Source organism: Zonotrichia leucophrys, chromosome 1, assembly GCF_028769735.1.
Source record: "Zonotrichia leucophrys gambelii isolate GWCS_2022_RI chromosome 1, RI_Zleu_2.0, whole genome shotgun sequence".
Taxonomy (NCBI): domain Eukaryota; kingdom Metazoa; phylum Chordata; class Aves; order Passeriformes; family Passerellidae; genus Zonotrichia; species Zonotrichia leucophrys.
Window position 1 is genome coordinate 88,212,816 of NC_088169.1, and position 23,314 is coordinate 88,236,129.

At 38.7% G+C, this 23,314-nt stretch overlaps 1 protein-coding gene across 2 annotated transcripts in view; it reads left to right on the forward strand.

Annotated features, from left to right (window-relative positions):
• Positions 1–23,314, forward strand: part of CRACR2A (calcium release activated channel regulator 2A) — a 52,732-nt gene that overhangs the window by 13,956 nt on the left and 15,462 nt on the right. For both annotated transcript variants that reach the window (XM_064702413.1, XM_064702404.1), the window contains exons 3-11: positions 909–1,020; positions 3,169–3,337; positions 4,859–5,005; positions 10,446–10,536; positions 13,078–13,173; positions 17,952–18,139; positions 20,003–20,074; positions 22,250–22,295; positions 23,118–23,209. In XM_064702413.1, the coding sequence (XP_064558483.1) occupies positions 909–1,020; positions 3,169–3,337; positions 4,859–5,005; positions 10,446–10,536; positions 13,078–13,173; positions 17,952–18,139; positions 20,003–20,074; positions 22,250–22,295; positions 23,118–23,209 (1,013 nt within the window). The remainder of the gene's footprint in view (positions 1–908; positions 1,021–3,168; positions 3,338–4,858; positions 5,006–10,445; positions 10,537–13,077; positions 13,174–17,951; positions 18,140–20,002; positions 20,075–22,249; positions 22,296–23,117; positions 23,210–23,314) is intronic.

Genomic DNA, 23,314 nt, shown 5'->3' on the forward strand with positions numbered 1-23,314 from the left:
TTGTATATAAAGCAGGAGTTTTGGGGGGGATTACAATGTTAATTAATAAAGCAGGGGAGTGAACCAGTGTGCATTTATGTTGCTTCTCAAGCTGAGGAAAGGTTTTAATTTTCCTAGTGCTGTCTCCCAGTGGAAATACTGGTTATTGGTGTTGTTTGCCACTCCAGTTTCCTCCTGTTTCTGGGAATCTGTCTACACTGTTAAAAGAATTAGAGTAAAACCATTAGTATCAGTTTTATCGAAGTCTTTTCTTTTATGTCTTCAGATTATCAGGAAAAAGTATGGGATATTTGTGGAGCTGATTTTTTGAAGCTATGTCTTTTTTGGTGTGAGCATGCTTAATTACAGAAGTAGACAGTCATGAACTCCATTTAACTCATTGTGGGAACTACAGGTTTTGTCCTTAGACTGTGCAACTGTCTTAGCTTTGTTTTATTTGCTTATTTATTTATGTACACTTTTTGAATTAGCTTGAATTAGGACAGTATATTCTCTATAATGTAGTCATCTAGAGAGTCTCTTGCTTGATTTTATGACGTGGAAGGAACTAGTTGTACACTTCTGCTGCCAAGTTTGCCCAGTAGCCTGATAACCAAGGCATTTCACCAAGCTAATCAAGCCATTTCACCAGGAGGCTGAGACTCCACCTCAAGTTCTTCCTCTTCTCCATATGTTTGGAATTTGTGGCACCAGACAGTTGTTCTCCCTGTGTCATCATAATGGGTTCATAAAGACAAATAAGTCATTAAAGTACATGTTCCTCACTTGATCTGGTTTTGCTCAGTAATTAGATTTTCACTCAGGGAAGCAAAGGACCTATCCTGCTGTGCTATGGATGTTTTGTAGAACACAGACTTCCTCTTATCCTGTAGTAATGGAGAAAGTTGCTGCATGTTTTGTCATTACAGAGACTGCATCCTGAGTTACCTCTTAGCCTGGAAGAACTTGAAAAAGTTTTTGTTACATTGGATGCTGATGGCAATGGCTCACTTACCCCAAAGGAGTTCATCACAGGATTCAGTGAGTTTTGGAAATATGTCTCTTCTTTTGAGCTTTATTCATGTTCTGTACTCTCCACATGAATCAAGAGGAACTTTGTCTCAACAGGACACTTAATACTTAAGGGTGCCAGACTGTTCCCTAAATGTAGCAGAGGAAGAAGTGATCAAATTATATGAATAAGTAGACAAAGGCCTTCTGTGTCTTTCTCTCCTGTGTAAAATGACAAGCCATGACACAATATGAAAAAATGATGAAATCATCTGAATCACACATGTTTTAAGTTGTTGAGTAAATCTATGTACAATTTATTGAAGGTTTCCTTTGGGCAGGGGGGATGGGGAGTCTTGTGTGTTATTTCATATCAGGTAATAGGACGAGAAAGATAATTAAAATTATCTCTAATCTTAATGTAAGACAATGCTAGGAGTATGTTAACACTATTGTCCTTAGAGCTATGGGAATGCTTTCTACAATGAATTAATTCTTCAAGTGGTGTTAATTTATTTCAAAACAAAACAGGATGAGGCACTTGTTACTTCTGTAAGATGTGATGTGATAAGTTCTTTGTAACTGCTTGTTTTTCAACAGCACCCTTATTGTCATATTCTCTGTGTTTGTCACAGGATGGTTTTCTCCCCAGATGTGACATTCCAGATAAGATGACATTGTTAGTTAAACAGTGCTTGGTTGTTTGTGCAGAATCAATTTTGTACCCAATTTTAGCTCTGCTGGCTAAGCTTAAGCATTTTCTCTAGAAAAATGAATCTCATCTAGGTGTGAATTGTAGCAGCAAATCTTAATTTAGTTAATATCTACAGGTCCAACAAACAGGACTTATATTTTTGGTTTCATCAGTGGTTTGAAACCCTAATTCTCTTATGTCCCACCTCTCCCATTGTAGAGGTAGATCAAGTATCTTCATAGGGTATGCTCTAATCTGAAAATTGACATTATTAAAAAATAAAATAATATATGCTTTGCTTTTCATGAGTTAAATTAAGATTATTTCCATAAGCAGTCCCTGCATAACCAAAACTCTTTACTAAGGGAGGTTGTAAGTGGCTGCCATCTCAAGCAGCTCCAGATTCTGGGGATTCTTCCTGCTCAGGTGCAGGAGCCCAGTCCAGAGGCCCAGGTGGATGTGGCCACTGCTTTCCTGTTTTAAACACGTACCCCAAAGACACCCACACAGCACACACAGGACGTGGACCACACCACGTAAAGGATAAGGATAGACAGTTTGAAGCATGGTACATCTTAACCTGCCACACAGCACTGACAGGTATTTTCCAGGCCAGCTAGTCCTACATTTGGCTAGGTGATGATGTTGGCATTCCTGGAAGCAGAAGCTGTAGTAGATAAAAGCTGCTTGAGCAGCCAGAGTAGTGTCTGGATAAAGCTCATGCTGCACCAATTACTCTCACCTGGGAGGGTCCTGTTTCTATTTCTCCAATGATGGCAAATCTGAAATTTACTTTAACCCCTCTTTGCAACATACTCCATTCTGTTGCCAACATGCTCTGTTGGGTGCTATGAGAAAAAATGCAAGATGGAGTTAATAAAAACTAAACCACACCAGTGTTTCTGTTTCCTTGGATCTATAGAAATTTCTGTACTGGAACTTAGAATATAACAAAAAATCCTTAGCATAAAATCACAATATTCCCCCCCCCACCCCAATCCCCAAAAAAGTTGACTATTCATGTGATAATTTCCTCACCATACAGCTACTGTTAATAAAATGTAGCTTTCTGTATACAATTTATATAGGAATTGAATGTGTGTCTTTGGTCATGTGCTAAAAAGAATGTTAAATTTTATTTAATATACATTTTATCAGTACTGATATTTTAGACCCCTAATCTATTTGAACCTATCAAGAAACAAACCCACAACATTTATGAAGAGTTGTTACTGCAATTTATGTCCTTTTATGCTTTGCATGGAGATGGAGATACAAATTTTTTTATTGTTTGTGAATTTTGAGGTGAATGATTTACTGAAGGTTAGACATTAAATGGGACACAAAGCCAGCCATAGAACTCAGGGATCCTCTTGGGATGCCCCAAACTTTTGTTTATTTACCATAAAATTTGAGTTTTAGTATGACATTGCTTCTTATAGTAATTTCTGAAAATGCTAATGTGTGTAATTTCTAATTCTTAGGCCAATTTCTTTTGGAGCAGATTGCTTTGAAAAATGACATGGTGCAACCATCAGAAGGAGAAACAGCCTGCCCAGTTAGATACGAAGAGACCACGACTGGTGATGAGGATGAAGAATTCCAGTTTTCAAATCTCATGGATCGGCTTGGAGCTGCAAAGGTTTTGGATGAGTGAGTTCTCACAGCAATCATCAGTTGTATGACCCTTTATGATTCACCTCTGGGTTTGATTTAAATGGAATCCAAGATGAATGGCAAGAACAAAAGCTGCTAAAAACCACAGAGTTTCTTTAAAACACTAATTTTCTTGCTGTCATGATAAAATGCTGTTTGACCAAATTTCTAAAAACAAAACTGTTGTACTCCAGGCACATGAAACGTGTTTTTCTGCCATGTGATCTGAACATAGATAATTACAAGCATGTAATCCACAGATGTCACTGATTTTCAATCAATGTGTGTTGACTGCTATTTTTGGCAAGGGCTGCATCTGAAGTGCACCATAAGTAGGGAATTTTTCTCCATTTTTTCTGCTTTTTCTCCTCTTCCTGCCTAATTGCATATTGTGATTGCTCTGGTAATGCTACTTCTTCCAAGGCTAGGATAGATCCCTCTGAAAAATGGAGCATAGAACCTGCTCAAAGAGCTTCGTATGTGACGGCCTCACATTCAGTGGTCAATCACAATGAATGCCGTAGAACAAAAAAAAAAAAAAAAAAAACAAACAAAACCTTGGGGAAAAATGGGAGAGCATCTGGACAAGTGGTACAAATATTTAAGAAATACACCTGTGATTCTTACTATGGAACAAAAGCACTCATCTGTCCTTGTCTTCCCTTGACTGCCTGTTCCAGGAAACAGTTCATTGTCAGCCATCCTGAAAGCCTTTCATTATGAAGAGATATTTATCACCCATTTTTTCTATCCTTACTCTTATTTTTTCCTTTAAATACAGCCCTCTTTGCTGGCTAGGTTCAGGATTGCAATGCTCATGAAACAAAGTGAGTCAGGAAGATACAAAGTGGTTCAGGAGAATATTGGCAAAGTATTAGAAACCCATTATAATTCACAATAGAGCTGTCAGTGTCTGCTGAACAGATTTGGAAACACAACATTATCTTGGTAAATCTTTAAATCAAAATTTCAAGATGTTTTGTTCTGCTTTTTGTAGCAGAATCACCATGGAAGAAAAATGTATTGAAAATGAAAGAATGCGCTAGAAATGCAATTTGTTGATATATCTATGTTACTTAGGAGTCTGAATCTCATTCATTTCTTATGAGGGAGGAATTTTGTTAGCTTTTCCACTGCCCTCTCCCCTCTAGATATGTGGAAACTTCTTTAATTCTAATAGAAGTGATGGCAGGGCATACTGTATCTCGTCACCTTTCTTACCCATTCCTGTTTAGGTGGAGTGTCTGGCAAGGCACCCACTAAACAAGCAGTTCCTGTGCTATTCTGCAGTCAGGAATGGCCAGATGTTGCAATGTATTTTTTTTAATAAATTGGATCTCCATAATTTCCCACCCCCTCATCCTTCTCAAATCTGGCAGAGTTTAGGTTGTTTTCAATAAGTTTTGTGTTCTGACTAGTGTTGCCCTGAAGCCTCCATCTACTAAGGGTGCTAAGAACATTTACTGCAGCCTGGGAAATGTTCTCTCTTAATGAATCCTTTATGATGTTTTCTTTCAGTGAGACTGATGTGAAGCAACTTTGGTTGCAGCTAAAAAAAGAAGAACCTCATTTACTTTCCAATTTTGAAGAGTTCTTGGTCAGAATTTTTTCCCAGCTCCAAGAAGCAGATAATGAGAAGAATGAATTGGAATGTGCTCTAAAAAAGTTAGTACTTCTCTTTGTTAGACTGCTTGTGTAGTTTGAGATATTTCACCTGCTATTTGAACTTCTTAAATAAACAAGGTATTTCAGCGGAGACTGAAGGACAAGACTTCACATAATGTAAAATTTCCTATAATGTGAAATTTTATCAAGCATTAAGACTATGGGTAGAACCATTCATATGGCAGAACTGAATCAAATTAGCTTTTCTCTTCTGGTTAAGATTTTATTGACTGAAATTCTTTTGCAGATATCTGTTATTGCATTGAGGTTTTAAGACAATATTGAGTGATTCCAATCTAGTTAATCAGTTTGATTCCAGAGGAAAGTCGTATTTAACAGTAAATCTGGCAAATTGTCTGTGTGCTTTGCAAGCATTGCGTGCAGAAAAGCTATAAACCTGGATTAACTGGCCAGAGACATAAGAGGTTTAAGATGTTAGAGCAGCACAAAAAAGCACTGATACTATGAAAATGTAAGCTAACAAATATATATAAAGCAAAGCTATGAAATATAGTAAATAACATATGTATGTTTTATATGTAAAGCATATAAAATGTAAATATAAACAAATACATAAAATACACATACAAAAATATGTATAAGTAAAAATTAACAGATCATTTTTTTGTATGTAGTTACCTAGAGGGAGAAAAGTTATGATGCTAAATCTTAACAAAATGCAAAACTGTGAGTGGAGTTGAAGTTCCACTGTATTTTTATTTTAAAGTGTTACTTCTGAATTTCAGATTCTTACAGACTGAGCAATAAAGGCAAATATATTGATGAAATTTTACTTCATTTGTTCAGCACTCTCCTGACTATTCTGAGAATGTGACAAGGCCTATGAAGAAGGAAAAGACCTAAAAATGTATGATCATTAATGACAATTGGTTTATATTGGTAGTAGCATTTTCAGCTAAGTCTCTGTGTGTGGTTTTAGCCTTCAGGCAGCTGGAAACAGCATACAGAGAGTTTTGCTGTTGATTTTAGACTAGAGCTTGTTAACTACCATGTGTGGTGAGAGGTTTGTTCTGTGAGGGTTTTCTGGGTTTTTTGATGAATGTTTTCTTGGGAGCTGAATGAATAAATGTGTCTCTTTAATAGCTCTGATCAGTGCAGAGGTGTACAGAGAGTACATTAGCATTATCTTTTCTGGCTGATGTGAAATGTCTACCTTGAAAGTGCGTTGGATTTTCATGCCTTTGTAGTAGACATGTTTTAGCTAATTTCTTCTTTTTGTTGCTCCTGATAACACTGCTGATTTCAGCACGCTGATTGTTGTTTTGTTTGTAGTCGATTGCTGGAAGGAATCAGAGTAGTAATGTAACAGTGGGGATAAATAACCTGTTTCTTTTAAACTATGTATGAATCACAACAAAGCTCAAGACAGCACCGTAGAAGGGAGAAGATTAATTTTTTTTAATACCCACATACTTACTAGCACTAAGATGCATGTATCTGAGAGACTGGCCAGGATTTACTGTGGGGTCACAGAAGAGAAGGGATGCTGGGTTTTGAGGACCTATAATGTCTACTGGGCTCTTCTTGATTGGTGACAATAATAATCTTTGGAAATTGAATATGAATTTGATCTTTTGTCTTTTCTTCCTGAGTCTTTCCTTCCTGACTCACCTCTGTGAGTCATTAGGCAATAAGGCAGTCTACTCTCTGCCTTTTGTCTCATTTCCTGGGTGTAGGCTGTGCTTTTGTTTTCAATTGTTCCTTTTTCTTCTATCCTGGATGCCCTGAGAAGTTCATGTGCGTGTGCTGGGATCTTTATGCCATAAAAATCTATGCTCTTCACCCGTGATGTTCTTCTCTACATTTTGTTTGCCTTTTTTTCTGGACCTTTCACATGTACATATTTTCATTCTTGAACCTGAGTCCCGTGGTTTGAGACATCCAGGAGTTTCGTCCTGTTCTGCTTCAATAGATCCAGTAGGTTGCTGCTATTCCTGTTTGTAGGTCCAGGCAGCAGTGAGGATGAGCATATATTCTCAATACACAAATATGCAAATATAGCACACCTGGGGGACTGTGCAGGTTAATACTGATGTTACTAGAGAGAGAGAAAAAAACCCAAAACCAAACGGGTTTTAAATCTAAGCCAAATGTGATTTTGTGGGTACCATATTTGTTTGCCAGGGGAGGTTAGTTCTCCTTGATTTTTGGTATTTGTGTTTCATTTTAAGGGCTAGTTTGAAATTAGATGGCTTCTTAAACATAGCAGTGTTTTTTAAAATAATAGGGTGATGTATCGAGCACAAAAAAAAAAGGAGAGATGAATGTTAGGAAGAGAAAATAAAATAGCAGAGAGCTTCCCAAAATCAGCCAAAAGAGCCCAGTAAACTGCTTGGCACTAGCAGGGAGGGTACTGGGCATGTGGCAAAGCATGTTTTTGCCACTGCATGGACTCTTAGTGCACCCATATCCTGAGCACACTGTGGGAAGTTCTCGTCTCTGCAACACAGGAAGAGTGTATTGGGATGGGGAAAAGTGCAGGGAATGGCATCTCAGTGGTTAAAGGAATAGAGCAGCTATTCTGAGAGAGCTATTTTTAAAAGGTCGTATCTCTTGAATGAGGAGGCAAAGGCTGGAGTGGAATATGACAGACCTTGTTATTCTTCAAATCCCTGGCAGTAGAACCAAGGGGCTTTTAATAAGACTGATAGGAAGTAAGCCTAAAAGAGATGAGAAAGAACTTTTTCTCCTAATAGCAGATAAAATCTTCAACTGCCATTAGCTCTGTCTGCTGCTGTGCTTTTGCATTTGAAGGACAAACCTAATAAAAAAGTAGACTGTTTCAAACAAGAGTTCTAAACAGGCAAGATAAACAAAAGGTAAAAGGTAAAGGGGAAGGGAAATATGAACTGACTTCTCACTTAGCATGGGATAGTGTCAGAATCCATCTTTGTGGAAAATGAGGAGAATCAGCATCTCAGGAGATTAGTTCACACTGTGCACAAATCACTGTATTTTTTAAGGAGAAAGAACCATTATGACAAACTGCACAGACAACAGTTATGAAATCAAAACAATTCACATTGCAGCTACATGTATGGGCAGAAATGAAACCCTTGCAAGTGTGTTGATCCTGAACCTGTCATCTGAACTTAGTGAACTCACGTTACATTTCATCTGCTTTCATCCCTATCTGTTTATTCCACAGTGTTACTGAAAGGAGAGACTAAATTATCAAATATGGCTGAAATTATAAAATTACGTGTTAAGTAAAACTTGAAGGGGTAATCTAAGGGAATAGAAAAACGTGTTGTATTTTTCACATAAAAATAATATATCCTTATCACATAAAAATGATATATCCTTATCAATTCAGTTTTTTTTTTCTTCTGAATATATCTGGGGAATATTTGCCAGCTAATTTTTTTTTCTTCTGCTTGTTAGTTATTTTACTTATAATTGTTCGACTTTTGATTATGAGGGGGTATTATTTTACCCTTCTGTTTAATTTGATCAGAGGTAAGAATGGAATCCATGAATGGAATGCTTGCAGGGTATTCAGCCTGCAGAAATGGCATGTGCTTATGTGCCAGAGCAACTGAAAATATTCCTACATTCAGTAGTGCTTTCAGGATGTAGTCTTCATGGTGCTGCCATATCCTTTGCTTCCAAACACATTAGAGGGGAAAAAAATACCTAAATCAGCAAGCTAAAACACAGGACTAAAGTTATTCTCCCTGTCATACAGAAGCTCAGGAAATCTTTATGATTCCCATGGAAACACTGACTGCTGTGCAGTGTGTTCTGCCTCTGCAAAGTTACAGGGCTTTTCAGTAGTCAGTCTAGTGCTGGTCAAAGTGACATTTTACTGCATGAATACAGTAGGTGTATGGTCCTAGCATCTCTGCCATGCCTTTCTAAGTAGTTGTTATTTCTCTAGGGATTTGTGTAATTTGCTTCCATTGATGAATGCTAATTTAAGAAATGAGCATTTTCTTAGTTTCAAGAAAATTATTTGAGATCAGAACATGACACATTTTTACAGTGTAAGGGGACCAAAGCAACTATGGGGCTTCTGGATTGTCTGGCACTCTCTATTTGAAATGTTGCAGTTACATGACAAAGGCCCTTTTGGGGCCTGGTTTTGTCACCTAGTCAGAGTTTAAGAAAATCTTAAGTAACAGCCATTGTTTTACTCCAATTCTTGTAGCTTAACAGTTGTGTATTGCTTCTGTAAATCCTGGGAAAATGTCTCACTTTTTTTACCTGTGACTGAAAAAGCAAGCTGGCAGTGTCAGGTGTTCTGCTGTTGAAAGGGGGAAAGACAGACTTGTTTCTGGCTTTACTCACTCTTCTTAGATTAGGTGAAGTTTTTGAATTTTCTTTAAAATTGGCTTTGTTTTAAATTGGAAGAGAACCAGGCCTTCAATGAGGGAAAACATAGAATATGTGCCACATTGGGCAAAAAAAAAAAAAGTAGATACAAAATAAATATTGGGGTTTTTTTCTGCTGCATGTTCCTTGTCTTGCTGATGTGAATGCCCTTGAAGATTTATTTGTGACAGATGCATTATGCAGATTGCTCAAGGAACAGCTATGGCAGGAAGAATATGAGGCAATATACAGTACTGTCAGATAAAGTTCCTAATAATCACTCTAAAAAATTATTCTAGGATGTCTCCTGAGTTTGATACAAAGATATTTTTGCTTTTCAGTGTCCAGATAGTGAGCATAGAATAGAATAGTAGCAGAACAAAGCAGATATCTTGTTCCCTGTCAACAGTTAAATTTTTTCTGTCCAAGCTAAACATTTGCTCCATGTCATCCTTCATGGATCAAACTGCAGTGGTATTTTAATTGCAATATTCCACTGGAAAAAAGTGAACTTTGTAGGTTCTTCTTTTTTCTTCCTACAGTTGCATACACTTGTGCACAGCGTATTTATTTCTGTTCCTTGTCTGGGCTTTTCAAATTTGTTTCAGCAGAGCAGTTAGAGAGGCAGTAAGGCTGCTTTCAAGAAGGTCTTTCAAGAATTCTATTCTAGCTAATGTGTCTTAGATAGAAGTACCTCATTCAGTACCCTTGAATGGGCAACAATGCAGTCTAGGAATAGAAAACAGGAAATTGCCATGAAAATAGTTTTAACGGTCAAATTTAGGTTCTGATATGTTGGTATTGTCATTAGGAAACTCTCTTCCGTTTACCCAAGATCTAGTAGTCATTAAAATTGAATAATGAACAGCTGCTTTTTATTGAAACATCAGCTTTATATTAGCTTTTGAGCTACTAAAGCTTTACTTCCATGAGAAAAAAAAAAAATCTGTGAGCATTGCTGCACAAAAATTTCTATTTCCTTGACATCAGAACATTCTTTGGAGTTTTGTGTAAAGGCAGAGATGTGGAACTTAGCTGGTAATGTGGGCCATGACTTGAAGTAATGCTGCAAAGACCCACTCAGTGTATTTTTATCTCTTATTAGGAAAATTGCTGCTTATGATGAAGAAATTCAACATCTCTATGAGGAAATGGAACAGCAAATCAAAAAGGAGAAAGAACAGTTTCTCTTGAAAGTGAGTGTCTCTGTTATAGTGGCCATGGATTCTGCTCCCCCTTTCAGTGGTTTTAAACTCATTCTGGGTGTGAAATTAAAGCCCACAAAATGTATTTCACAACAGAGGAAGAAAAAAATTTTTTTCCTCACAGCTACTTTTTGTGCTGCAGCTTCAAACTTTTGGTCTCTGCAGCTGTAGGCTAAGTGACTTGTTGGATGAAGGAGCTGTGATGTCCTGTGCTCAGTGGCTGGCATACAGCACAGCTGGCATGCTTTTGAAAGTCACTTGAACTACAAATATTGTACTGTTGGTGCTACTCTAGGTCCAGCTTCTGGTCACAATCAGGAAAAACACTCTGTGAGGTTGTTCAGAGCAGCACTAATCCTGTTGAATTCTGCAGTCTCTGATTTTTGGGAGGGATAACAATAAGAGATGAATCAAGTGATGGTAATTTGTGGAACAACCACAGGTTATTTGCAAAATAAACACAGGACAGAATCTTTGGTGACTGCCATGGTGCTTCCAAAACACCTGAAGATTAATTCCCTTTTCTTGGGAAGTTGTCTTTAAATCTCCTCTACTGTGTCTGTAGTCTTTTCTTTGGATTTTTCTTTCCTGCTTTTTCTTGTAAAATTAGGAAAGTACCAAGGACTCCCGGCATGCTCCAGGAAAGAATCACCCTAGAATCTTGTAGGTGGGAAGGTGATGCCTTACTTCCTAGCTGGGTCAGGATGCTCAGGAACATGGCAAGTTACTTTTTGAGTATTAAAATATTGGAGGTTCCACAGCTGCTCTGGGTGCCCTGGGACAGTCAATCATGAGCTACTGGCTCATCCCTTTTTGTTGTCTTGGCATCAGTCATTTAAATGAAACAAATACATGGTTTAAGCAATACGTGATAGAAATAGTTGCCAAAATAGTGGTTATTGCCTCCATTCTCAATCAAGTATGTATAAATATATCTAGACAATATAATCAAATATATCTCAAGCTTCCTTTTGTGATGCAAATACATCAAGTATTTTTTGTTCCCTGGCAACCAAAATAAAATAAAAGAAAAAGAAAGAGAAAAAGGAAAAAAAAGTGCCTTATCAGCTGTCTAAGGAGTCATTCCTTTCACTTGCCTTACTGGGTAGCGAACCTGACTCAAATTTTCAAGTTTTTTTCCATTCCAAGCTGAGAGCAGTTTTTAGTGGTGGATAAGAGGAAACCTTTAAATAAAGTTTGTATACCAGCTGAAGGATAAAAAGTACTTGCAACTTTGCCTGACAGCACTTTTGTGGAACAAATAGTTTATGTGCTCTTAATAGTCCACAACTCAAGTGATACTGAAAAGCCCCAAACAACAAAGACTTTTCCGTAAGCAATGATTGTTGGATGTCCTAATTAGTTATATATTTGAGGTTAAGCCATTTCTTTCAGGCTTTTTCATGAAAGCTTCCCACTCAAGCTATTTACAGTTTAGTCAGCAGTCGCACTAAGGGCTGCCAGACACTCATGAAGTATTGTTTCTTTGCATGACTAATTTGAGATCTGGGGAGATCTGACTGTTAAATGCTTTCTCTAATGCAAAGTCTTACAAAGACTTTTCAGCCTGGGGAGATGCATTGATGCCATATAAAGGGGAAATTATGGTGGCTTGAATGAAGAGCAGCTATTGAAGAATACATTTAAAGAAATTGGTAAGATGCAAATAAGTACAAATTGTAGCTATTTACAATACTTAATACCCTGCTGACTGAATGTTACACAAAAGGGGCAGTTAGTTTTTTCACTTGCATATATATTCTTCCCCAGAAAGAACCAGTTGTCATGCATTTCATTACCCCATTACATGTACTGCTTTAGGGAAAACACTTGTAACAACGACTGCTGCCATGAGGGAATTTTTATTTTTGTTTAGAGGCATTTTCCTGGGGACCTGAGAGAGTAGAAGCCTGTTTTTGGAGAAACAGGACAGATTCTCAGCTGATACAAACTGCTGGAATCTGATTTTACTCAGGAGAGGGCTGACAATTTTTTTCAGCTGAGGAGTGTCAGGAATAATCCCAAATGTGACTGGGAGTTCCCAGTGACTGCAGGATACTTAGATAGTGCACAGGTTCATATAATTGCTAAGTGAAAGGCAGAGCTTGAAGCCCCAGTTGCTTGTTCATACCAGTGGAACATCTGTGAAAAATTGTTGTTAGTGACGGATTCGTGGAGTTTCTGTTTCTTTCACATCAGACTGAGTTGCTGTGGCTGGAAATGAGAGGATACATTCTGTCTGCATTGATCTAGACTGGCTCAGCTCTTCAGCCTCCTGCCTGGGATGTTTGCCTCCACTTTCTAGACTCAATACCTACTCATGTGCAGTCAGCACATTCTGTACCAACCATAGCCATGGGAGCTGCTGGGCTACAGCAGTTTAGAGATTCATGAGTGATACCACCCCTAATCTGAGTACTACCTGTGTCTTGTGATAGTCACTGGGGAAAGCTTAATCACTGACTCGTTATTTCTCCTCCTATGATGCAATTGTGCTGTTCTGTTAATCCATTTCCTCTTGGAATTTTGCAGGACACAGAGAGGTTTCAGTCCCAAAGTCAAGAGCTGGAACGCAAGCTGCTGTCAAAAGAACAAGAACTGGAACAGCTGGTTCAAAAACAGAAAAGGGTACTAACTGATATCCTTTGGAGTTAAGAAATAGATGGCTCTTATTTGCTCATATGATTTTCTTTAGGTACTATTTTAGGTTCCAAAACTGCAAGTTGGTGTGATGTGGTTGTGCCAAATTGTGACCTTCTGTTGTTTTTGTGTCATGTGCTTAGGAAAAATGTTAACCTCTATTTCTAAAGTAGTTTTCCTTTTGTGTGGCAAAATGGAGAATAAAATAATGCTTTGCATGTTGTCCCCAGATACTAGGTTAATTTTTGTGAAAATGTAGCATAATTCCACTGCCCTCAGTCTTCTAGGAGCTGGCTTAACACCCAGTTTAAGAGCAGAGAACAATGATTTGGCTCTTCTAGTGCACACCTCTGCTCAAAGCCTGTACCAGCCACCCATTTACTTGTTTTGGACTGATTCAGCACTATGAACTCAAAATGCTCCCTCCTGAACAACTTGCTCCTGATATATCTCTGTGATAACAGTTTTATAGCAGTGCTTGTTTCCCTTGCATTGGTAACAGCTTGTCAAGTTCCCATAATAAAATCTGAGGTGTTTTGCTTCTAAAATGCGTGGCCTGCTTGGGGGAGCAGAGAACTTGCTGTAAAGTGGCTCCAAGGTCATTGCAGTAAAGACTAGCAATAGAGAAAGGAGGTAGCACTGGAATTTAAAGGGCTGAAATGGAGTGCTGTAAACACAATTCCCTCTGTAGAATATGAATTTGTGGTCAAAAAGAAGAAAGTTTTTCACAATGAGAACCATCAGCCGTTGCAATAAACTTCCTGGGGAAGTGGTGGATTCCCCAACATTGAACACTAAAGATTTAGCTGGGCAGGATGCTGGGTCATCTTGGCTAAACCGTATTTTTACCAAAGAAGGTTGGGACAGATGAACCTTGAGTTACCCTTCCAAGCCGGTACTCTGTTATTCTGTGAAGTTTACCTGATAAGAATGCAGGACTGAACTAAAAGTCTATTCCACAGTTGAAATCAACTGCCTGATGTTAATTACCTTTGTCCAGTACCACTGTGAATCAGAATATATGTGGTTTTATGCAGGCTCTTTACCACATTGCAGCACTATAATGGAATAATCTATACTTTGAAGATATCTGTGGGAGCATACAGATCAGGCATTTTTAGTCTGAAACTAACTGAGAAAGTATAAGAAATGACTTATTCTAATTTTCTAATGAATATGTTTAATATTTTCCTTTGTTTGTTTGTTTTTGCTTTAAAGCTCTGTTTAAACTTGATTGTCAACCAGTAATTCTCTAAAAATTTTTTTTTCGAGTATGTGTTTTCTAAATTTGGTATAAAACCCACAGAAGCTATTCAAAGGCTTTCACTCAATTTTAAGCCTGGTATAATCAATCAATATAGGGAACAATACCAGGAAGTCTTATCTTATGATTGTTGTCTACATTGCCATTGTCTAATATTGCCTATCCTGGAGAACATAAAACAATGTCTGTGCTATTTTTATTAGTATTGGCTTTTTATCTGGTTTTATGTTTCCATTTCTATTTACTGCATTGCTTATTATGAATAATATTGCCATGTTTGGTTTTTTTTTTATTTGTAATTTCTAGTATTTAGTATTTCCCCTCTCCATTATGAATTTGCATGAATCACAACAAGGGTGCTTTTGAAAGACAGGCTCTTTATACACCATAAAGATGAAACTATCCCATTTTGGTTTTATGGAAAGGAAGCTGTGTTGGACGAATGGAATTCACTATTTCTAATGCTGAGATGACGTGATTTCATTCAGATAATTGATGAAAACTGAAGCTTCTGTCATTCAACCAGCTGATTGGCCCATTGTTAATCTGATATGGAGCATTTGATGTTTTTTTTTTCCTGATATACCAACCTAGCCTATTATTTGAGTACTTTACTCAGTGTAGTTAGAGGCACTGTTTTCTACATATATTTTTCTGATTTCTAATGATCCTCTCTGAAAGTGACTCTCATCTTTACCCAGATCTGTTTTTATAGTACCATGTCCCCACTCATTTTCTGGTGTTGCTTTTCATTCACTGAGATACCCATGTGTGGTGTCTAATGTTTGCCTTATCCAGAGGTCTCTTTCACTTTTGCCTCCTCCTCTGGCATGGAAATATACTTTGATAATTAAATCTCTTCTTGCAGACAGTGAAGGTAGCTTGATTTAGTTACAACTTCTCTGATTGGTTGTATGAGAGAACCTCTTGGCCCACAAGGGAGCAACACAAATGCTTTTTTCCAAACTTCATTAATAAGACTCTTTTTTTTTAAATTTGAAATACAGTGTAGTTGTTTTTGTGTTGGAAATCATTAACAAAAATATGAAAGGGAGCTTTCAAACCAAATGAGATCTGTGTTGTTTCTCTGACATAGCCAGAGGGGTTTTCCCTTATGAGGGTTGTCTGGCTGGCACTGTTCCTCAAGGGATGTCATTTGGAACATCTCAGGAGGAGGCAGTGGGGACAGAGGATATCCAGCATAACCTCTAGGGCACAGACTGTTGTGTGAGAGAAGAAAGCGGGTGTAGGCCAGGTGAAGTGCAGGGGAGTTACTGGACTTCTCACATAAAATGATGGGTTCTGTGCTGATGGCAACCACTGAAGAGCACGATCTTGGAATTGGGAATGAGATGCATGAAAACATGGATCAGTACCACTCAAGTGCTTATAACTGCCTTATGGCACTGTATAAATTTTGCATCTTTCACATGCTACTGAAATAAATAGGGAGAAAAAAGAATATAAAAACTACAGAAAGGATGCTGAGCTAAGAACAAGGGACTGCATGGTGGGTGCTCAATGTATGTGTCTTTTGGGGACGCCAATAAATGTCCTCAGCAACAGCTCATTTGCATTTGATAATTCCAGATCTTTATTCAACTTAAACTTGATTTTCCTCTCATCTTTGTTAAAAAAAGAGAATATGCACCATCAACTACTGTGTCTGTGCTTGACCTGTGGAATGGGTTAATTCTCTCTGCTACTTAGATTTTCTTAAACATGTCTATGGGCCATGAATCTTTTCCCCAGCAGTTTCCATCTACCAGATGAACATAGAAGCCAATTTGCAGCTCCAATAAGCAGCTAGAAGCTATAGGATCTATGCCATTCTACCACCAGCTGAGCATTCCCCTAGTGAGTTATTTCTCTGTATTGTGAGTTGTTCAGATGAGGGCTTTAAAGGTAGTGTTTGGTATTTCTCAAAGGATTGTACCCTCAAAGGGTAAAGTGGAAGAAGGGAGCTTTGTATTGCTGTGAAACAATCCTTTCTCCTCTTGTTATGTTCCGGGTTTTACACATTATATTATTGTTTTTCTGACAAGAGTGAGCACCAGGTTTTATAGCAAGTATTTCTAACATCAGTATAGATGATTCTGGGAGCTGATGTTGGCTACCATTGCAGTTACATTTCCTGAACAGTCTCTGTGTAAGTGTTCAGATGGCCATACTGTTCTCTGAGTGGGGTTTTTGTCTGCAGCTTTTTGCTCCCTAAATTTTTGAAAGTTCATCTTTGTGTAGTCACTTTTTGCTTCTCCCGAAGCCATTCCTCTGGATGAGTCTTGTCTGAAGTACCTGAAGCAGCTGATCTTTTACTTAGAATAGGTAACTTTGTTCTGTCAAGGAGTGGAAGCAATATTCAGGATCTGACGTAATCTATCCATGTAAGCCAACCTTGCTGAGCAGTAATCTAATGCCCAGCCAGTGTTCCATGGGAAATGTGAGACTGCTGAGGCTACAGTTCAGCAAATGCAATAAGCTGCTGCTGCTGCTAAGTGCTCCCACTCTACATGTGTTCCTGACTTCCCACAGTCCAGGCTAGAAAGTATTTTCTGTGCTTATTTTTAACCTGGACCTTGTTCAAATTCAAGACCACAACAACAGCAGTGTTCTAGGGTAGGAACTGACTGGAAGAGCTGGATGAGGACAGATTTTTGTTGGGTGAGCTCTGCTTGTTGGGATGGGCAAAATGAGAATTCAAACATTGTTATGTCTCAGATCTAGAAGACTGAAATGGTATTGTAATGCTCCAAGGATGTTTTACAGTCCTTAAAATGAATACAGAAAAAAGAAAAAAAAACCAAGCCAAAACAAAATAAAACTTTTGTATTTTAAGGTCAGCAATGCTTTCCCTAATATGAAGTTTTGCTGTGCTGTCTAAATGTGCTCAGTTATCCAGGGAGAAGCAGATAGAACTTCTTTATGTACCAGAAGCCACTCTTGTCTGTTGTTGCTTGTTTTACAGGGAGGTTGTATCTTTCCTTTGATGTACATTGGAGAGGGAGTATAAAACTGAATAAAAGGGCTCTAATTCACACTTCTTGGCAGATCTGTCTGAGGTGGCAAAAAGGTCACTGCTTGTTCATATTGCTGGGGATGGGAAAGTTTATCAGCTATCAGATTTAAATCTAGCAGTTTTTAGGTAGATCTCTGAATCACTCTATGTAGACCTGGTCTTTGTGGAAAATGGTCTAAAACAGCAGTTGTGAATATCAGCTTAATGCTGCTAATCTGCTCTGTAGCACCTTTTTTATGCTTTGTAGTGGTGTGTTCTTGAGCTGGATAAAATTCAGTTATAGACTGGAATAGCTTTGTTTTTGTGTAACATAATTATGTCTGTACAAAGATCAGTGGAGGAGCACCATATGTATTTTATTCATTCTTTGGCTTTGATAGAAATAGCTCCCTGCTCAGCTAACCTCTAAGACCCAAACTGAAATCCTCAAAACCAAGATGCCTCAATCAGCTGTAATGCTTTCTTTTCTCTTTTCTTCCACCCCAGTTAGAGCATCAGTGTACACAACTCCTCAGTGGCAAAGAAGAAACCAAAGTAGAGAACACCAAGCTGAAGCTGACTAACCAGGAGCTGCTGAGAGAGCTGGAGAGAACATCCCATGAGCTAAGCCTGGCTCAACAGCAGCTACAGGTGCTTCAGGAGGAGGCATCAAGGCTCCATGAGGAGAAGGAAATGTAAGTGTCCAGCTGCAGCAGTTCTTGTGCACTTGCTTGGTGTGCCAGTAAGCCCCCTCAGGCTACCCAGTGCTGTCAAAAGCAGAAACCACTTGCAGAGCTGAGTGCAGTTCTAGCTGCTTTCCCCCAAGTAATTCAGCATATTTTCTGTAGCATATCTGGCTTCTATGGAATCTTTTGCTAATTTTGTGTTGAAAATGTCAGTATTCTCCCCACTGCCATTGGTTGAGGATATTTGGAATTAAAAATTGAATTAAAAATCCATGTAGTGTCTTAGTTTAGAGATACCAGTGGAATTTCTTATGGAAATGCCTTACAGTTGTGGCACATGATGCTTCATTCTACTCAGAGCTGAGTCTATCTGAAACTTGCTTCTCAGAATACACTCTGACTGAGATACCTAGGATCTTCTTTATTTTTCCTTCATCAAAAGTAAGCCTAGTAAGGTCAGCAAGATAAAATTTAGCTTATCTCAATTCCCACAATGGCAATTCAGAACCATAATTTTGGGGTTTCCAGTTCAAATGTTGAAAGTTTCAGATTCTGACTCCAAATTACAAAAAAAAAAATCAAGAAAAAATGTTTACAATTCATATTTTGAGGAATAAAAATGACTTGTGACAGTTCAAGCTACCTGTCTTGCTCCAGCCTTCTGCACAAAGCAGAAGAATCATTACTCTGAGGCTGTAATTGGCAGAAATGTTCACTCAAGTCCATTTTAAAGAAAATGCTCAGGGATCTGTAGAAGCCTCTCATTGCCAATGGAGGGCTCATGAATGACAGATGGACCTGGCCATTGCAACAATGAACTGTGTAATTCAGAGCTGTTGCTGGTTGACATATTTCAGGATAGAGCAGAACATTAGTTCAAATGTCACATTAATTTTCTCTTAAGCTTTGTGCCAAGCTCTATTAAGTTATCACTTCTTTAATTTTTCTCAAGGGTAAAAATAATTAACTTTGTTGATAAATTAGTGTTAAAGAGTGGCCACTGTGGTTAGAAATTTTAGGTTTGCATGTTTGATGTGTGTTTTGGAAGTAGACAGTAGAAATACTCCTCCTCAAGGTGGTTGGTTTGTTTCCTCTTTGAGGCCTCTCTTTTCAGATTCAGAGCAAAGACTATGAAATGATCTGACTTAAAAGCTACAAAGGAAATCTGCCCAGTGGTCAGACTGCTGAATAATACTACTGCACTTACAAAGCACTTTGGATTCAGTAGTGGTTTATGGAATTAGAGCTCAGCCCTACTCAACTGCACCTGCAGTGTTGCTTTAAACATCTGTGTCAGTCTGGTAAGACCTGAGCTGTTGAAGCAGGTGTAATGTTCAGACAGTGCACAGGAAGAACTTGAGGCTTCAGTGAAAGGTGAAAAAAATCATTAATGACCAGACACCAAATCGTGTTAAATCAAAGTAAATGGTGTTAAAATGGCTGCATAAGTGTCAAGAATTGGAAGAAATTGTAGGGATTGTAGATGTGAGAGCCTGACATATGGTTCCTGCAGCAGGATAAGCTCTAATTTTGGATAAAATGTCACCTGTTTTTTAGTGGCTATAACTGGGAAGTGTTTTAGCAGTGTGTCTGTTCTGAATGCTCCAAGTGCCAGTATCAACATATATAAACTCTCTGGATGAAGAAATTAAAAAGCAATATTTTTTGAAAAAAGAACCTCTACTCCTTCCTCTGCTAACTTGTACTGCTGTGCTACTGAATAAACTTCTTTAAAATATTAACCATTCATGCAGAAGAGACTCTACAAGTTTGAAGAAACTGAGGTCTCAAATGTAGATACCCCTAGGGGGAAGCATTTTAGCAGTGTTCTTACCATGCTTAGAACAATTTTTTCTTTTTTTTTTCTTTCAGGGAGGTGTACCGGGTGACAGAAACCTTACAGAGAGAGAAGTCAGGACTTTTGAAGCAGCTGGATTTTTTAAGGTAACGTTGATCTTCCAAAAACTCTTATATAATTCTAAATAGGTCCGTTAAAGGATGAAATTATGTTGGGCTATGTAGTGCATGTAGGTGTCAAGGTGTTGACAGTGGGGTGCCACAGGGCAGCCTCTGTGCCAGAGAAAATCCAGGGCTGCCCTGTGACAGTGGACACAGCACAGGGCACAGTGGAGCCCCACAGCCCCCATGTGCTTCTGGGAAAGCCTCAGTAGGAAAGGGTGGAAAACAACGCAGCAGTTAGGAGAGAAGAGAGAAAAAAATATGTGAGAAAGCCCTTCAGCCACCAAGGTCAGTGAAGAAGGAGGGGTAGAAGGTGCTCCAGGCACCGCTGGAGCAGAGTCCCTTGCAGCCTGTGCAGAGTCCACACAGGAGCAGGCTCCTAGCAGGAGCTTGGTCCGTGGAGAGGAGCCCATGCAGGGGCTGGTTTTCTGGCAGGAATTGTGGCCCGTGGGGGACCCAGGCTGGAGCAGTCCATTCCTGAAGGATTATTCTCCATGGAAAGGCTCTGTGCTGGAGTTGTGAAGGACTATAACCTGTGTGAGGGAACTCTCACTCACTGGAGCGAGAAAACTGTGAGGAGGAAGGAGCCGCAGAGAGAAGCTGTTATGGACTGACCACAAGCCCCACTTTTCCCCATCCCCTTGTGCCACTCAGGATTGGTTAAGGAGGTAGAAGAACTGAGGGTGTAGGCATGAAGTTGAGCCTGAGAAGAAAGGGGATTGTGGAGAAGATGATTTTAGTATTGTCTCTATTTCTCATCATCCTACAGTTGAGTCTGTTTTGTCTGTAATGGGTAGCTGGTAAGTAATCTGCTTATTTTTATCTTGGCCCACAAGCTTTTCTATGTTATTATCTTCCCTTGTGGTGTTGAGGAAGGAGAGTGAGAGAGTGGCTAGGTTTTACATCTGGCAGCCAGTCAATGTCAACTGCCACAGGATAATGACACAGAAATAGCAAAAATGGTTACAAAAGACTCATATATGGTTGGTTCTTGCATAGAGTAGAGGGCAGCACACCTGAAAGATATGCTTCATTTTGACAATTCAGAAGTGTAGGACTATCTCCTTTCCAAAAGTCAGATGTAAAACAGAGCAGCACTGAACAGCTCTAATTCTGAGGTAGAAGCCTGGCTGCAGGAGCTTGCTGAAAGGCTCTGTTGCTTCTCAAGTGCTGGGAGTTGAGCCAAAATGAAGATTATTTCCCCAAAATATTTGTAAAATGATTCCAAGATGTACATAGCTAACATTCCTTTATTGATAGACTTCAAATTTGGAGCTGTGTTCAGCCACCTGTAGCACTCTTTTCAATGTGAAGAAATGTTGGGTTTTGTTTGCTCAGTGGTCAGTCAGTGTGGGCTGTAGGATGCACCTGCCTCTAGGTCTTCATTGTCTGCACTTCCTTCAGGAGGCCTCATTTTAAAGTTGCCTAAAAATTTCACAGGCTTGAGGAAAGGCTCTTATTTTGCAGCATGTGTTTTCCATAGGCCACTCTGTGGTCTTGCCTGTTGCAAGTTTTGGGGACATAGATGGAAACATCTGGCAAGAGAGGTTTTTTTCATTCACCCTGGCTGCTCAGTCTCTCCTGTGGCCAGGCCAGCAACAGATGGAGACAATAGATGATGTACTAAGCAGGTGTGCTGTCAGATCTGATCAGAGCTTGCTGATTGCCTGGGGTATCTGTTTCTTGACACTTTCATTGTTTCTGCACAAAGGATGGAAGATGGATGTTTTCCTAGGGTGACTTTTCTGTGGCAGCTGCAATTGCCACAGTAACTGGCTTTCACAGCTGTCAGCAGATGAACAAGAGATGGTGTTCTTTGCACCCTCTCCACATTAAGAAGTCATCTTTACTGTGAAATCATTAAAAATTCTAATTTATGGTAAGTGAAGGCATGTTGACCACAACTGATTTCTATGTGTTAAGGCATTTGTTTAGATGAAATACAGGAAGAGATCCAGATCCCATCTGGCTTTAATCAGCATAGCCCTGCTGGAGAATCAATAGCCCAGACAAGGAACTGGCTGAGGTGAGAATATAAATAAAGGGTGATGAAAGGTTTGCACTGCCAACTGTCCAGTCTGTCTGTTCATGTGGAGTACAAAAGTCAGCAGTTCTAAATACTTGGCTTCAGTGTTTCTTTTGTTTGTATTTTCTTTGCAGAGAGAGGAACAAACATCTCAAGGATGAACGTGACATATTTTTGCAGGTAACCAACTATTATTTTCAAACCCAGTGTTGGGCAGACACATGTGAGAACAGCTTCAAAAGAAGGGGAACAGAAGGCTGGGCAGGAGATGAACTTTCATGCCCCTTAAATCTTACCCCGTTCTTAATTTGTATTGTCGTCTTTTCTCACTTGAAAATAATATTTTTTTAATTTGCTAAACAATTTTAAGAGCTACATGTTGAGAATTATAAAGTGGGAGCTATCTGAAGAGAGATGAATGTATTTTAGAAGAAACAAAGGATGCAATCATGAAAGGAGGAAATAACCTAAAAATGGAATAATTAAATGTGTTAATTTACCCAGTCAAGAGTGGGTAATATCCCGACACATTTATACAACAGTACAATAACTGGTGTACCTGAATCAGTACCTGAGTACCTCAGTACCTGAGGCTGGGGTAAGAGCAGATCCTATTAACTTTTTAAGCAGCAGCAAAGAATGGACTCCTAAGATGTTCTAGAAGTACCCTGGTGTAAGGAGACTAAGGTCTTTAGTTTATATTTGCTTGTGTTCTTAGTCTACAAGAAGCTGTTCATGTAAAAAAAAAACCAAACAAACAAACCTTTTTTTCCATAACATTGTGCTGTTTTATTTACAAAGCAGATGCATTTTTGCAGGATATGGAGTTTCCTGTTCTGATTGTTTATCAATTAGAATTCTGAAACATTTATACCTCTAGTACTTTCTTCTACATTTTTTTTCTTTCATTTGCATTGCATTATTTAAGTATTTGGAATGAGGGTAGTTAACCATAACGAGCACCAGAAGTAAATCAGTAAGAAGTATTCTGTATTTCTGCAGAAATGCAAAACAACTGTTCCAAAAGCCAGCTGGAAGCAGAGATCAGGGTCTATCATTGGGAAATACATAGAGGGCAAGATGCAGCCAAACAGGTAGGAACTTTTTTTCACGTGTTCCCTGTTTGACTATGATGAGGCTTATAGAAAGAAGATGTGGAATGCTTCCTTTCTGATACTTTTGAACTTTTCAAAGTGTAT